This window comes from Palaemon carinicauda, chromosome 23 (assembly GCF_036898095.1).
Source record: "Palaemon carinicauda isolate YSFRI2023 chromosome 23, ASM3689809v2, whole genome shotgun sequence".
Classification (NCBI taxonomy): Eukaryota; Metazoa; Arthropoda; class Malacostraca; order Decapoda; family Palaemonidae; genus Palaemon; species Palaemon carinicauda.
Window position 1 is genome coordinate 89,792,416 of NC_090747.1, and position 17,162 is coordinate 89,809,577.

General features: G+C 38.0%; 2 protein-coding genes across 2 annotated transcripts in view; one reads left to right on the forward strand and one right to left on the reverse strand.

Moving 5' to 3' along the window:
* LOC137617218 (transmembrane protein 177) overlaps positions 1-17,162 on the forward strand; it is a 193,386-nt gene that overhangs the window by 88,943 nt on the left and 87,281 nt on the right. The gene's annotated exons all lie outside the window — the stretch shown is intronic.
* Positions 2,017-17,162, reverse strand: part of LOC137617217 (uncharacterized) — a 34,232-nt gene continuing 19,086 nt past the window's right edge. The window contains exons 3-9 of the mRNA XM_068347152.1: positions 16,594-16,751; positions 15,885-15,992; positions 12,016-12,200; positions 8,191-8,414; positions 4,913-5,041; positions 3,740-3,970; positions 2,017-2,145 (exon numbers count right to left, since the gene is read on the reverse strand). Of these exons, the coding sequence (XP_068203253.1) occupies positions 2,036-2,145; positions 3,740-3,970; positions 4,913-5,041; positions 8,191-8,414; positions 12,016-12,200; positions 15,885-15,992; positions 16,594-16,751 (1,145 nt within the window). The 3' untranslated portion in view covers positions 2,017-2,035. The remainder of the gene's footprint in view (positions 2,146-3,739; positions 3,971-4,912; positions 5,042-8,190; positions 8,415-12,015; positions 12,201-15,884; positions 15,993-16,593; positions 16,752-17,162) is intronic.

Below are 17,162 nucleotides of genomic sequence, written 5' to 3' on the forward strand. Positions count from 1 at the left end.
GTTCCTCAGCCATACCCGTAGTAGGCTTTGAAATGTTGGAAGAGACTTTGCCTTCTCCCAGATAAGGTTAGTGTCCACTCTTATGCTTTTGCAATGCTGGTCCTGCCTCCACATGAAAAAGGCATTCTCCGCCTTGATTATTACCCTGTCACTCACCACTGCTATACCTAACACTGTGTGGGGTACTTGCATTCAAAGCACCATAAATGTACCACACGGTACTCTCATTCGCTTCGAACACTCGCCTCACGGCAGAAAACGACACACTTTACCTACATTTATTAAGTACCTCTACCTTTTTTTCTGAGGTCATCATGTTCTTCTGGCACTATTAGGTAGGTTAGAAGGATGATGAAGCTCTTTGGGACCATGGCAAAAGGCGAAAGATGAACACAGAGCGAGAGATAATTCAGTAAAGTACTCAGTGTTTCAGTAGTGGTTGCAAGACAGAGGAGCCAGTGTGAGGGTTAGGCAAAGCAAAACAACCACCCAATGAAGAGCATTGAGCAACGTGTACTGAAAGAGCAATGACTAATGCAGTGAGAGACCCAACCTACCATTTAAATATTTCCGGCCTCCACAACATATAATCAGATCTGTGAAAGATAAAGTCTTACTGTAACCATTGAAATAGTGGATAGGATAAATTAGCAACTTTGACTGCTTTGAAGTAGAATATTTTCAGTGAATGAAAGCAAGGGGAGAGGAGATTCAAATTAAGTTACATTACAGATTATCAAAAAGATGAAAATCACAACCCACAAGAACCAAAATGCTCCCTACTAGTAACAGGAAGTGCTTAGGGATTTACAAACACTAGAAATAAATCTCCAACACACATTATTGCAGGCCCTTCATATTAAACTCATGTTCCTTGAAGAGAGGAAAGTAAAAGGGACCAGTAAAAGCCTAAAATCAAAGCTACTTCAGCTAAGGCAGCTATATAAATCCCAAGGACAGTAATGTGAATTAGATTTATGTTTACCAACTGTAACAAGTTTGTGGTGTTAATTCGAAGGGAGGAAGTCAGATGGCTGTCAGTTTGATAAATGAGCGAACGTTTTTATCATGTGAACTAGAATTAAATATGTAGAGATGAAACCTGCATTATGAAAAAAATATCTGTGTAGAGAGCTGATTTGATATTGTGCATGCATGATATATACAGGTTATGACAAATATTTTGTATACCAATAAATCTCTTCAGTATCAGACTGCAGAAATCACATTTTATGCACGAGTTTCAGAATGTATACATACGTATACCAAGGCACTTCACCCAATTTAGAGGGGAGCCGATATCAAACAAATGAAAAAAAAGGGGACCTTTCCTCTCTACATTCCTCCCAGTCTGATAAGGGACTCAACTGAGTTTGGGTGGTACTGCTAGGGTGCCACAATCCACCCTCCCCTGTTATCCACCACAGATGAAGCTTCATAACACTGAATCCCCTACTGCTGCTACCTCCGCGGTCATCCAAGGCGAATGGAGGAAGTAGCAGGGCCTACCGGAACTGCGTCACAATTGCTCGCCATTCATTCCTATTTCTAGCATGCTCTCTTGCCTCTCTCACATCTATCCTCCTATCACCCAGAGCTGTCTTTACTCCATCCATCCACCCAAACCTTGGCCTTCCTCTTGTACTTCCCCCATCAACTCTTGCATTCATCACCTTCTTTAGCAGACAGCCAATTTCCATTCTCTCAACATGGCCAAACCACCTCAACACATTCATAGCCACTCCAGCTGCTAACTCATTTCTTACACCCGTTCTCACCCTCAGAATGTATACATGAAATAAAAATTTACTAATTAAAACATAATAAATTAACACAATTATTATGTATGGACAGTGAATGTTCGTAGTGTGTAAGCAATGTAAGCAAAAGACAGGAACGTGTAAGGTTAGGAATAAGTAAAACATTTCCTTTATATTTCACATTACTTATCTTAATTATCAGAGAATCCAAATCCAAATGATTAAACACTGGGGGTTAGAAATACAATAAATTATAAAAAATATTATCTTTATTTTCACTCGACTACATAAGACAACGTTTTATCTGCAAATTTTATTTTTACGTCTAAGCTGCGTATTTCTCTTCTTTTTCTTTGAACAGATATTACTCCCTTTAGAACCTCACCTGGTAAGAAAGAGATGCATAAAAGTTAACAATAGGATTTAATTACCAATAAATTTATTCAACAAAAACAAGACAAACTATATTCTGCTATTTCCATACATACCTCTGAACAAAACAAGCCATTAAGTGAAAGTGCCAATTGATAATTTTTAGATAAAGGATAAAAATTCTCCCTACCCTATCCGCACATACAGTAGAGTCTCCTTCAAATTATTTGCCAAAACCTTTCCCATATGTTGGGAAGAGACAGACAGCAACTGCAGCAGCCGATGGTTAGCATGGGAAAGGTCAAAGCTAAGTACGGAAATAATAGATTCTACTTTAAAAATCATGTTTATTTAATCTTACCTCTGAATTGAACAAGCTCAATAACAAAATTCCTAGGTAGAGGGATGGTGATGTACGCAAACAACTTTAAACCAAAACCACAGAATTCTATAGGATAATGATGTGCTAGCATAAAATGAGATGAAAATGTAGTTAGTCTAACAGCCGGAATAAGGCACCAAACAAGATAACTAATAGAAAAACTAGTCAAATTAACCACTGAGGAATTAGGACTTTGACACAAAACTACAGGTACTGTAAATATACATTCTATCTGAACAAAACATAGTTGAGATTTGTCAGACTTAAACCCTTTCATTCCATTAGGTCCTATGTCTAATTTGTCCCAATGAGGGTATTCTGACACCTTTAAGTCTCCAAAACTCTTTGCCTTCGCAAAACACACATTTATGGTAATGGGATAATTATTAACATACGGAGTTTTGGCAACACAAAGAGTAAAGATCAAATGAATCTGAGTAAAAATTGTTTATCATTTAAAGTAAAGTCTCTGAAAAGGAATAGCTGTATACATACCTAAATGTAGAATGGCTACCCCATAAAAGTATTACTCACAGAAGGATAAAATACTGGATGAAATCCCTAAAAAAACAATAGAAAATTAAGTGTTGTGGCAATAAGTATTTAAATCTGAAGGGTTCTTTTCCTTCTTTCCCGCACTATCCATTGGCCGCTGCCGAGAACATATAGCTCTTCCCAGCAATTAGGGATGATTTTGGTGGCTAATTTGAAGGAGGGAAGCCATGAAGGCAGGGAGAGGTTTTATTTATTTAATCTAGACCGTCAAGTTATTATTACTACTAGCTAAGCTACAACCTTAGTTGAAAAAGCAAAATGCTATAGGCCCAAGGGCTCCAACGGGGAAAAATAGCCCAGTGAGGAAAGGAAATATGGAAATAAATAAATTATATAAGTAGTAATTAAAAATTAAAATAAAATAATTAAAAAAAATTAACAACATTAAAACAGACATTTGATATATAAACTACAAAAGGACTTATGTAAGCCTGTTCAACATAAAAACATTTGCTGTGAGTTTGAAAATAAAAAGTTGACATTTGTTTTTAAACAACGTAAACGCTTGACCTATCTATAGGTAAGATTCATGGAAATTAATTTTGTTTTAATGCTTTACTTCAAAATTAGAATAGTGTATAATACTGCTTAATAAGTAGAAGTGTTTCATATTGTTAACTTGCCAAAATGTATCAATTTTCAGACTTTATAAAAACATATAAGTACATACCTTTTTTAACAGGAATAGGATGTGGTTGATAAAATATAGTCTGTTTCCAGTGTGTTGGAGTTGCACGTGGTCCTGTCGAAAAGAATACTGGATTTGGCAGTTCAAAATAAGTGTCAAAGTAGCCAATTAATCCTGTCAACTGGCCATCTCTTTTTACAATTACTGAAAATTCTGATACAAACTCAGTATCCTCAGGCTGTATAGTCATCAAATCAAAGTCTGCTATTTTGTCTGGAAGTAAAAAATGATTGAGAATTAGTATATTGAATTTAGAAGAATTCAAACTAGCGTGACATTACCTACAATGTAAAGCTTATTCTAATCTAAATCCCATCAATTTGTAAATCTTGCTGACAAACTGAAACTCATGCAAAATGTTTTTAGACTAATTACATTACAAACATTTTTTGAGTGGGGAAAAATGAAAGCACAACAGTCATATGGGAAAATTCATAAGCGACAGTGAGAAATAAAAGACAAAAGGCAAAGTAGCTGAAACTGGATGCTGCAAAAATTAAGTTGTGTCGCCTACACAGCATTGAACAAGGTTTACTGCAAGCAAGTACCCCTACTGAGAAATCCCATTTCCTCTTTTTAAAATATGAAAAGTATCGGTGCATCACTTCTTTCTCGATTCCAGTCTAGAATATAGGTACGTCAAGAGAAGGACTTTCACAAAATGACCTAGTCATAAATTTACATGTGACCACAGGCCTCAGCCCATAGAATGCAAAAGTAGACCAAGCTATTTTTTTTAAATATCAAGATCTTAAAATAATCATCTGTTGTCAAAACTATATCATTGCTGTTTTAGAGTTTATTTTTAGATTGGTAACCCGGTAAAATAGATATTTCATATATAAATTACATAAATTAGACTTATGTCATCCTGTTCAATAGAATAGCATTTGTAAAATGTTTAAACTTTTAAACTTTTTTAGTGTTTATTTTCAGATCGGTAACACTGGTAAAATATATAAACAATAAAGATGAGGCATATGTCATCCTGTTCAACAGAATAGCATTTGTAAAACGATTTAAAACTTTTGAAGTTCCACCAATTCATATGACAGTATTCAATTATAGCAGAATAATCTTTACCAAGAACATGATTTGCAAATTTAATCTCCACAATCAAGTACAGTAAAATAGAAAAGTGATTACAAGGTTTACCTGCTGAGGTTATAATGCACTCTTCTTTCACAACTTCTGTGGTTGCTTCTTTAATGACACCACCTCGCATACATGACATCTTAAAGCCATACACGTCATCCCAAAAAGCAATAAACTTGTTATAAGATTCTGAAAAGAACACAAATAATTGGTAAAAATTTATCTGCTCACCTGATCTGAGAGTAAAATCATGTGTATTGACCACAAACCAAAGAAAAGTACCTTAAAAATAAGAACCCAGGACATGTCTCTGATAATTGTTACTTACTATACACACAAATATTTAAAAGTATCCCCATGTAGTAGTACAAATAAAAGACATTACACTGTACTGTATTTCAGCTTTCTGATTTGAGGTGGCCCAAATTTATGCGGACAAATGTTTTACGTTCGTTCGTGTTTTCTGAATGAAGGTTGTAAAGTGTTGGGGGCAGATAAGGGAGTAGTAATAAAATAGAGGGTTGGGCATGAATGTAAAGAGAGTTCTATATGAGAAAGTGATTGTACCAACTGTGATGTATGGATCGAAGTTGTGGGGAATGAAAGTGATGGAGAGACAGAAATTGAATGTGTTTGAGATGAAGTGTCTAAGGGGTATGGCTAAGGAGTATGGCTGGTGTATCTCGAGTAGATAGGGTTAGGAACGAGATAGGGTTAGGAATGAAGTGGTGAGGGTGAGAATGGGTGTAAGAAATGAGTTAGCAGCTAGAGTGGAAATGAATGTGTTGAGGTGGTTTGGCCTTGTTGAGAGAATGGAAAATGGCTGTCTGCTAAAGAAGGGGATGAATGCAAGAGTGGATGGGAGAAGTACAAGAGGAAGGCCAAGGTTTGGGTGGATGGATGGAGTGAAGAAAGCTCTGGGTGATAGAAGGATGGATGTGAGAGGCAAGAGAGCGTGCTAGAAATAGGAATGAATGGCGAGCGATTGTGACGCAGTTCCGGTAGGCCCTGCTGCTTCCTCCGGTGCCTTAGATGACCGCGGAGGTAGCCGCAGTAGGGGATTCAGCATTATGAAGCTTCATCTGTGGTGGATAACGGGGGAGGGTGGGCTGCGGCACCCTAGCAGTACCAGCTGAACTCGGTTGAGTCCCTTGTCAGGCTGGGAGGAACGTAGAGAGTAGAGGTCCCCTTTTTGTTTTGTTTCATTTGTTGATATCGGCTACCCCCCAAAATTGGGGGAAGTGCCTTGGTATATGTATGTATGTTATAGCTTTCTTCTTTCGTGTCTCTGGCTTTGCTAATTACTCACAGTCATTTTTCTTTTTGGATTTACTGAGTTATATTTTTTCTTTATTTGGTGACTAATAGTTTACGCTCCAACCCTCGTCTCTGTCTAAACTATACAGTACTGTATTAGATACATACAGATAGTTCCGAGCAACTTGTACGACAATATTTCCATGTGATTTTCAAATTGTAGAATTATGGTCTATCTGAAAAAAATTAAGTGATTTGTCATGTTTGGCTATGTAACTTGTGTTGCTTTGTGGAAAAAGCCGAATCAGCTCTAGTACATATGCAAGGCTTTCCTGCAGGAATATAGGCTCGTTTTATCTTATTTAATGTTTGCTGATATCAAAACAAGTATCACTCTTATTACATCACAAGTTTAACCAGGCAATGGGATACTTTAGAGGCTGATTTTATACATCTACATTCTGGTCGTAGTATCGAAGCCATATTACTGAATTAAAGGTATCTAGAACATAGTTGGGAATAGGATGCATGCTTAGAGTTTTTTCTGATAGTTTGACTTATAACATATGTTATTGTTTTCTTAATTTCTGATGTATACCTAAATAAACAACACGTATACCAACCCTTATCTTAATTTGTAGTTTTATCTGTTTCTCTCCCTTTTAGGAGAGTGTGCCTCCATACATGCATATGTGTTGTATCTGGAATGTTACCATTTAATACCTCTAAGAGTAACAAAATAAAATGGCCGTGGACAGAGCAATTACTTGGCATATCGCCTTTGACATTACTGTCCTCATGCATACATGGGCCTTGACACCAGTACTGACTAACCGGTAAAAATCTGTTCATACATAAATAATCTACAATACATATGTATTTCTATCTCTTAGTCACCCCTCTTCATTTGATTTTGATATCAAAGTATGTTTTTTGTAAGCAGCTGTTTGATGAAAAAATTAAATGAACTTTCATTCCACCAACTATGGCAAGATTTAAACCTGCACTCTTGTGAGCTGGATTAATATGCCTTATCTGCATATAGATATACATTGAGTCTTTATTGATATTATTACTCTGCTAGATACTAATGAATCCTTTTGATACAGTATTGTGTATTACTGGACTAAAATCTGTACCTTCATGGCACGAGAATCCTGAGCGCCCTCATCCCTCACATGGGATAGAGGCTCGGCAGGGTACTTGGGAGATCTACCCCATCCTATGAATAAGAGCATTCTGTTCCAAGGAGACAACCAACACTGTAATTGGGGACCAATGAATGACCAGGGGGGTTGTAATCAACAAGAGAAACATCTCTGGCATTGGTTAAATAAGAGACAGCTCACCTCACACTCTACTAATGATCTACACTTGGCATATGGGGAAAATCACGAACAATCACACACCTCAAAGTAAAGAGTGGGAACCTATTGCTGGTTTAGGCATAAATTGACAGAGGCCATACTTTATGCATAAGTGAATTCCTGCTTCATTTCATCCTAAGCATAAAGCCAAAATTTATGGAAATGTTTTAAATCCTTTACTCACTAGTCCAAATGCCTAATTAATTGTGACAGGGAAGGGGTATGGACTTTACACTCTTATCAAAAGGCACTAATCAACTACCCTATAGACAATTCTACTGCTGTTCTTGTTAGTTATCAATTCACTGTGCTCTATTGCTAATCATAGTACCTCAATGTGTTCTGCCATTTGTTTTCATAAATACTTTGGCACTTCCTGAACTATACATACCTTGAAACCAAATAACGACATACCTTTTAGCTTCGATAGGTAAAAGCATAATAATCATCAGGTAAGATTAATTTGAATAATAATAGTTATTAGGAATCTTAAGTAAGCGAGATGATGGAAGTTCCTATTTCTGTAATTTAAATAATGGAGAAGGGTGTATTTTTTAACTATTCAAATGAGAAAAAAAGGGTGTTCCTAATAATTAAAATAAGGGAGAAGGCTACTGCTAAACATTTTGACTAAACTTTGTTATCGGGTAAAATAGACTTAATCATGCAAAGATAACTATCATATTTGAAATTTCTTTTCCACACAATACTTACTCATGTCTTCCATTCCAGTTATATGCATTGTACATCTGTTGGGAAGTAGTAAGCCCCCTTTGGCTAAGTGGTGATCTCGAGCATATAAAACAGAATCTAACATGCCTTCAAAAAGAAGAAAATAGCCCATCCACTCTGATACGATGAAGTCAAATTTATCCTGAAATTCCATGTCTTCCAAACGTCCCTTTTGTAGAGATATGGTGGTCTCCAATTTGTTTTCCCTGTCAAAGAAAGATATTATACAAATACCAAAGAAAAATTTAATCTTCATTAAGTTTATTACAGACTTAAATAATTACCAGGTAGTCATTATGGTTTATTAATCATAGCCACCTTCCCTACGATGCCCAGTAAACCATATTGGTGGCTCTACTGGATGAATTCATAACGGCCCATTACACCAAGGAAACTTCATATAATCAGCTATCATAGACCAGTACAAAACCTCGAAAATTTTCTTGACATTAAAAGTGGGTAGGGAGGGAGGGATTTGAATGACTAACAGGTAGGTACTTAGATAATAGATATAAATTATGTTTTATGGCCCCTGTGGCCGCGGAGGCATAAAAACAATTAGAATAGCGCCAACGTTATCCCTGCGTGTCGTAAGAGGCGACTAAAAGGGACGGGACGAGGGGGCTGGGAACCCCCTCTCCTGTATCTATAATCCTGCGAGACATCGACAAAGAGATGGAGCTGGGGGGAGAGTGACTGCTCCCCGCACTCTAGTTTTGGGGTGGAAGTAAAGCGCAAGGTACGTGAGGCAAAGAGGGCAGCTGACCTGAGGTGGGGTCAGTGACTGGATCATTCATATGAAGAGAATAAGAAGAAGTTTTGGAAAGAAGTGAAGAGAGTAAGGAAGGCTGGCTCAAGAATTGAAGAGACAGTGAATGATGGAAATGGAAGGTTGTTAAAAGGAGAGGAGGCAAGGAAAAGGTGGGCGGAATATTTCGAAAGTTTACTGAATGTTGAGGATAATAGGGAGGCAGATATAATTGCTGTTGCAGGTGTTGAGGTGCCGGTGATGGGAGATGAGAATGAAAGAGAGATTACGATAGATGAAGTGAGGAGAGCACTAGATGAAACGAGAGTAGGAAAAGCATTTGATATGGATGGTGTGAGAGCTGAGATGTTGAAGGAAGGGGGTGTGACTGTACTTGAATGGTTGGTGAGATTGTTTAATGTGTTGTCAATGGTACCAGTAGATTGGGTTTGTGCATGTATTGTACCACTATATAAGGGTAAGGGAGATGTGCATGAGTGTTGTAATTCAAGAGGTATTACTTTGTTAAGCGTAGTTAGAAAAGTGTATGGTAGAGTAATGATTAATAGGATCAAGGATAAAACAGAGAATGCAATCTTAGAAGTACAGGGTGGTTTTAGAAGAGGTAGGGGTTGTATGAATCATATTTTTACAGTTAGGCAGATATGCGAGAAATATGTAGAAAAAGGTAAGGAGGTGTATGTTGCATTTATGGATCTGGAGAAAGCGTATGATAGAGTTGATAGGGAAGCAATGTGGAATGTGATGAGGTTATATGGAGTTGGTGGAAGGTTGTTGCAAGCAGTGAAAAGTTTCTACAAAGGTAGTAAAGCATGTCTTAGGATAGGAAATGAAGTGAGTGATTGGTTTCCGGTGAGAGTGGGGCTGAGACAGGGATGTGTGATGTCGCCGTGGTTGTTTAACTTGTATGTTGATGTTGTGGTGAGAGAGGTGAATGCTCGGGTGCTTGGACGAGGATTAAAACTGGTAGACGAGAATGACCACAAATGGGAGGTAAATCAGTTGTTGTTTGCGGATGATACTGTACTGGTTGCAAACAGAGAAGAGAAGCTTAGCCGATTAGTGACAGAATTTGGAAGGGTGTGTGAGAGAAGGAAGTTGAGAGTTAATGTGGGTAAGAGTAAGGTTATGAGATGTACGAGAAGGGAAGGTGGTGCAAGGTTGAATGTCATGATGAATGGAGAGCTACTTGAGGAGGTGGATCAGTTTAAGTACTTGGGGTCTGTTGTTGCAGCAAATGGTGGAGTGGAAGCAGATGTACATCAGAGAGTGAATGAAGGTTGCAAAGTGTTGGGGGCAGTTAAGGGAGTAGTAAAAAATTGAGGGTTGGGCATGAATGTAAAGAGAGTTCTATATGAGAAAGTGATTGTACCAACTGTGATGTATGGATCGGAGTTGTGGGAATGAAAGTGATGGAAAGACAAAAATTGAAGGAGTTTGAGATGAAGTGTCTAAGGAGTATGGCTGGTGTATCTCGAGTAGATAGGGTTAGGAACGAAGTGGTGAGGGTGAGAACGGGTGTAAGAAATGAGTTAGCAGCTAGAGTGGATATGAATGTGTTGAGGTGGTTTGGCCATGTTGAGAGAATGGAAAATGGCTGTCTGCTAAAGAAGGTGATGAATGCAAGAGTTGATGGGAGAAGTACAAGAGGAAGGCCAAGGTTTGGGTGGATGGATGGATGGAGTGAAGAAAGCTCTGGGTAATAGGAGGATAGATGTGAGAGAGGCAAGAGAGCGTGCTAGAAATAGGAATGAATGGTGAGCGATTGTGACGCAGTTCCGGTAGGCCCTGCTGCTTCCTCCGGTGCCTTAGATGACCGCGGAGGTAGCAGCAGTAGGGGATTCAGCTTTATGAAGCTTCATCTGTGGTGGATAACGGGGGAGGGTGGGCTGTGGCACCCTAGCAGTACCAGCTGAACTCGGTTGAGTTCCTTGTCAGGCTGGGAGGAACGCAGAGAGTAGAGGTCCCCTTTTTGTTTTGTTTCATTTGTTGATGTCGGCTACCCCCCAAAATTGGGGGAAGTGCCTTGGTATATGTATGTATGTATCTAGATGAATCTTACCTGGTAGTCATTATCTCCAGAGGCCTCATATCGTCATGACTGCTTGAAGTGCCTTATGAGTATAGACTACTCCCACGATGTGGAGCAGTCTATACCCTTTCGCCAATAGATTATACTCAAGGCTGAGCCATAGCCTTTGACAGCTGCAATGGAAGATGAAGAAATCTGCAATCTCCACTAGAGTTGCTGACTGAAGAAGTATCCCTTCTATGAGACCAAAGGAAGATTATGGCCTGATTCCCCTGATAGACAGCTGCAAAGGATCATTGCAAATTTCCAGATATCTCCTGTGCAGTGCATACGAAAAGCCTCACCAAGAATCTCACCTAACCATTATATTTCAAACAAAATCCTGCCTTAAATGGGAGAACTGTTTTAAATCCTTTACACACTATTTTGAACGCTAAAATTCTTAAGCAGTTGTGACAGGCAAAGGGTAGGAGCTTACCCTTCTTATTAAATGCCACTAACCAACTATCTTAACAATTCCAGTCATTTCTTTTAGTTACCAAGTCATTTGGCTCTATCGCTAACTTGCAGCACTTCAACTTCAGCAAATTTTTTTTTTTTTTTTTCAAAACACTTTGGCACTTCTTAAAACCAGATAGACATAACGTTCACTCTAAATTCTACAACTACATTAACCATTTTAATCTTATATCAAGTCGGAGAAGAAGGAGCTGATCCATACTGTATGCCTGGTTATGATTATATGAATTTCTTAGGTGCAATAGCCTGTTGCATATTTGCCCCGTGTCACCACTTATCAGGTATACTGAGCATTACAGGATATGGGAGAGCGAGGGGTAGACTTTTTTTCAAAGGTCAAGAAAACAGTGGTTTTGATGGTAAAAGCATAATGACTACCCGAGATGATTCCTTTAAATAACTAAATAAATTCATGGTTCAAGGTGTTACTTAAATTTAATTAATATCAACAATAACACATTAATGGAAAAGAGGACTATTTACTTACCTAACTATATCTATTGCCTGATATATGACATCTGACATGTCAACACCAGTAACAATGGCTCCAGCTTTTGCACTAAACATAGAAAGTATGCCTGTTCCACAACCCAGATCTAATACACGTTTTTTGCTGAGTAACAAGGAATTACCCAAAATTGCATCCCGGTATGATTCCGTTCTGACTCGATCCTGCAAAATGGATGCTAATTTTCAAATCACAAAATAATTCTTGCAATACATGCAGAGAATACAAGAATTAAAAGAAACCATCTCATAGAATTGCTACTCCTGTTCACTATTGTACAGTACTTGTACATGGTTCTACAGCAGTATATTCTGAAAAACCTTCAAGGACAAAATTTTTATTGAGATTGTCTAGTTGGCACTTCAGTTAGTAGCATTTTCTATTCAAAGCAAAGATTCATGGAAATAAATCAAATCAGAAAATGAAGATAAAATGTACATTTCATTACTGTAAAAGAATAAAGAAAATATGAAAATGAAAATATTTCAACCAGGGATAAATTGGATGAGGTCAACCTTTGAATACCAAAATTCATCGTAGAAAGGTCAAAATATGAACAAGGGATTGGTGGATAGATGTAGTATCTAGAAGTTAGAAATTGAGATGATTTGGACATATGCTGAGAATGAATCAGGAAAAGTTGATTAGAAAAAGTACATATAAAAGCATCAGTACAAAGACCTGTAATAAAAAAAGGGGATTGCTACAAACCTAAAACTAGACCTAGTAGGAGTTCAAGAATTCTTTAGAACACATGTCAGAAAATGAAGAGAGTTCCTTTCATGTCAGATCCCATAAAAGGGAAAAGCAGATATAAATACTCAGTAATGTTAAATTTTCTTTATAAATTACATCTTTCAAAAAAAAATTATTCCTAAAGGAAAATGTAGAATATCTACTCAAAAAAAAATTATTCCTAAAGGAAAATGTAGAATACAGTATCTACTGGAAATAGATGAACATTACATTTAATGTCACAAATTTTTAAAAGTCATTTGTATTTTTCCTAGCTATACAGACCCAAGTCCTTTAATCGGGGAGATTGATTCAGCACAAGCTAGAGATGGTTGTTAAAACTGAGATAATGAACGGTTATATATTTAGCGAAGGGTTTGGGTGGGGAGCCACGCCACCTTTCCCTGCCAGTGAGCTTCACTTTTTAGCTTTTGGCCTAGGAGAGGTACAATGCTCAATTCTGCTCCCCCATTCCAAGAACGCCCGCAGCCGTGGCACAGGGAAAAGGTCCCTCCGCCCTACATTCTAAGTCTTCCATCGCCAGCAAGTGTGAATCGAGTGCTTCAAATGGTGCCATCCTCTCAACCAAGCAGAGTGAGAACTTGTTGGAAGAGTAGGCCTACAAAGTAATGGAAGGAAGGGAGATGGAGATCCCCGAAGCACTTCCATCACGTGGACATACTCTACTATCCTAGGCGGTAACCAGGCTGGCTAGGGCTACTGGGATGGGCAAGAGCCACCAGGTCAGCCAGGACTAGGATCATGGCCCCAAATGAGGCCAAAGCAACTCGGGTGCCATCAACCCCCAGGAGAGAGAGAGAGAGAGAGAGAGAGAGAGAGAGAGAGAGAGAGAGAGAGAGAGAGAGAGAGAGAGAGAGAGAGAGAGAGAGAGAGATGCCCTTTCAATAGGACTGCAGCTGGCTTTGCTGGACTTTTTCAACCTCTTCCTCTTCATCTAAGAGGAGGAATCAAAGGACGAGGACGAAGAATAAAGAGTATGCTTTGACCTATTCCAGGCTCTACAAGCAGAAGGGTCAAGGTCTAAGCGACCAACAATGAGAGAGAAACCGCACGGATACACTTTCACTGGGGAAAGGAAGGCACATTCACTGTGTCCTACAACCCCGGGCACAACCACAGACAAAGAAGGCAGGCGATACCGGCTCTGGACCCCTGACACAAGGAAAGAGGCAGGATACATTGGGACTGGGTTGGGGTGACAGACACAAGGAAAGGGGTTGGATACACTGGGGCCGGGTCAGGTGTTCAGACACAAAAGAGGTGTGGGATACACTAGGGTAAGTAACCCTGGACACAGGGGCAACATTCACTTTGGCTCTGTCGGCACAGAAGTCACTTTACAGGTTGTCACAGTCCTTTTGTACTGGTAGGGGACCACCACACCTTTCCCCACGGGCAGTCAGGGAACTGAGGGAGAAGTGCCTGAGCTACAATCTCATTCAACAGTCATAGATGGCCTACCTGATAGACTTACACACCACCAAAATCCTGAAAATCCCATTGAAGCAGATCAGAAAGCTCCTTGCTCCAGACACATAGTCCCTTGGGACTGAGCCAGGGGTATGTACAAAAGTGCAACAGAAAAAGAAAATGAAAAAGTTTGGTAAGGAACTAACATTACAAGCATACTGGACAGCAGTCAAATCAAAAGTGAAGCTCTCCAGCTGTAGCTGGAAAATGGGGTGGGGCTCCTCACCTGCATCCTTCACAAGCTGTATAACCCCTTGTTATCCAAGTTTTAATGACCATCACCATCAATCTCTCAAATTAAAGGAAAAAAATTGTATGTCACACAGGAACAAAGAGTGAGAGCAAGAAAGAACAGAATTGTGGTTAAATTACTTTTGTTGATGTAATGCTTGCTTATCAGAATGCAGGAAATATCAAAGAGGTTGGGCTCAAGATAAATAGAAGAAAGACGGAGATGATGAGAACGGAATATGCAATGGAAAATGAAATATTGGAAGGCGAAAGGAATAATGAGGAAGAATTATTTAAATATTTAGGAACTATGATCTCTGACACAGGGTATTTAGAATTGCAGTTTAACAAAAGATTGTAAAAAGCAAATCAGATAATGGCACGGTCAAGTAAAATTTGGAAATAAAATAGCCTGAAATTACATATATAAATCAGGCTATATCTCAGTTTAGTGAGATGTTATTGTATAGACATGAGTCATGGTATGACAATGGAACAATCTCCAACAGATTTAGTAGATTTGGGAACAAAGCCCTTCGAAGAATATTGGGAGTTAAATAGCAGGGCATGATTAGAAATGAAACTATAAGAGAGATTACTTGAGTGCTATATGTGCATGAGATCACAGTGAGGGGTAGATGGAGATGGTTTGGGAATACTCTTTGCACTACCCAAGAGAGATTAGTTCATCAAACATTTACCTGGGCTCCACAAGGTACTAGAGGAGTTGGAAAACCCAGGCCTACATGGCTGAGAACTGAAGCGTGAAGTCGGAGATGATGAATGGAGAAGTATTGAATTAAAAGCTCAAGATAGAGATGACTGGCAAAATTCAACTGAGGCCCTTTGCATCAATAGGCATAGGAGGAGATGATGATGATGTATTTCACATAATCTCATAAACAGACTCGTAAGTGCAGAAAATTACTGTGGAAGCAAAAAAAATAAAATTTCATGAAAATGAAGGCAGAAGCTCTTCAGAAAGGAAAAACTCCTACTCCATCTAAAACAAAATGAACACCATTGGATATAATTTATGCCCTCTATTTCTAATCCTTTCTGACATGATTTACATCCCGCAATTACCACTTTTTTCTTATTTCTTTAATTATTTACATAATGTATAAGAAGGTTTTACAAAATATGTAACATTATATATTAAAGGAAAGAAAATTTATATAGCTCTATGATATAAATGTTTTGAAGTGCCCTCGTTTACAGTTATTGTACCTAGTTATGCAAAATGTTAAAAAAAGCCCTGGGGCTTGAGTGCCAGATCATTTGGAGGAGTTAGCACCCAAAAGGTTAAATACTGTATAGTCACCTGACATGGGATACATTGAAAAGGACATAACTTTCCTCCTACTACTTGATACCCATCGTGTACTTACACTAAGCATTTCATGATGAATATCAAAATGGGCATATGAGTTGAAATATCCCTCGTCCTCTTCAGGCCTTATGCAGCTTACTGTTCGAACCGACGGGCGCTGTTGATTCTGAAAGTTTCCAAATTATTGAACCATTTATTTAAAAACTTGAACAAAGAAAATTTTCAAACAGGGATACACTTTTCAGTAAAACAAATTTATGCACTAATAATTCCTAGACAAAAAAAATTACATCTTAATCTAACAGGAATAAATTAACTTTTAAAGTCGGCTAAAAATGGCAGATTAGGGCTTACCAGCCTTAATGTGATCATTCTAAAAGAAATGTCTTCAAATTCATTTATTAATTATAAAAAAATATTGGTGGAGACCTGAAAAGAATACAGTACTTAGACTAGTGCATCCAAATCCTTACTTTCTCTCTGAATGACCAATTAGGAACCTAGTTTTACACAAAGCCAGGTGTAGCAACATAACTTGGTTTTAATTCTTAAGAGACCTGCTTTGACTTGGGGGTGGAGGCTGAGAACTTTTCATAGACTTTGTTTTCATTTGCTCATATCAATATACATTGATGGACTCAGACTTTAATCACCCATTTTACTGAGCAAATGTCCAATACTGTATATAAAAAAAGTTTTTCTAATAAAAAATTACACTAAAGAAATTTTACTAGACAAAATATCATTAAAGTCTTACTCAACCTTACCTCACTGTTTGCTTGGGCAGCCTGTAACATTCTTTGCATTGTTTCTCTTTGCTTATCAATAATTTCCTGTAAACCTTCAACAGTGGCCTTAAGAGTTTCAATTTCTCTGTCTTTGTTCTTCGTATGGCTGTTTTCGGGCAATGTGAAGTCTTCAACATCTGAAAGTATGTGAAATTCACTTCTATCCACACCCAGTACACATAAGAACATTTCAATACGAAACTCAAATAACTGTCAGGTATTTTTCTAAATGTTAAAAACATAAAAATAAAGAATACTACTATAGTATAATAATAAAATAAAAAGCAAATCTTATAATAGAATATGTTTCAATACATACCCAATATTTTCATATTTTATGCTTTCAAGTTGCTGGCTTATGACAAGAAAAGAAAAGAGGAAGAAAAGGACATTCCTGGGTTTTGGCTTACTTCTAGCTTTTGTTTATTCTTCTCACTGCCAGGAATCCTTCAGCTTTGTTTCCCTATCTCAATTTCACTTCTGAACCAGCTAGATGTGAGGGAGATGGAAGGATCTCTATATGAATATTAGGTAATGAAATCATTTCT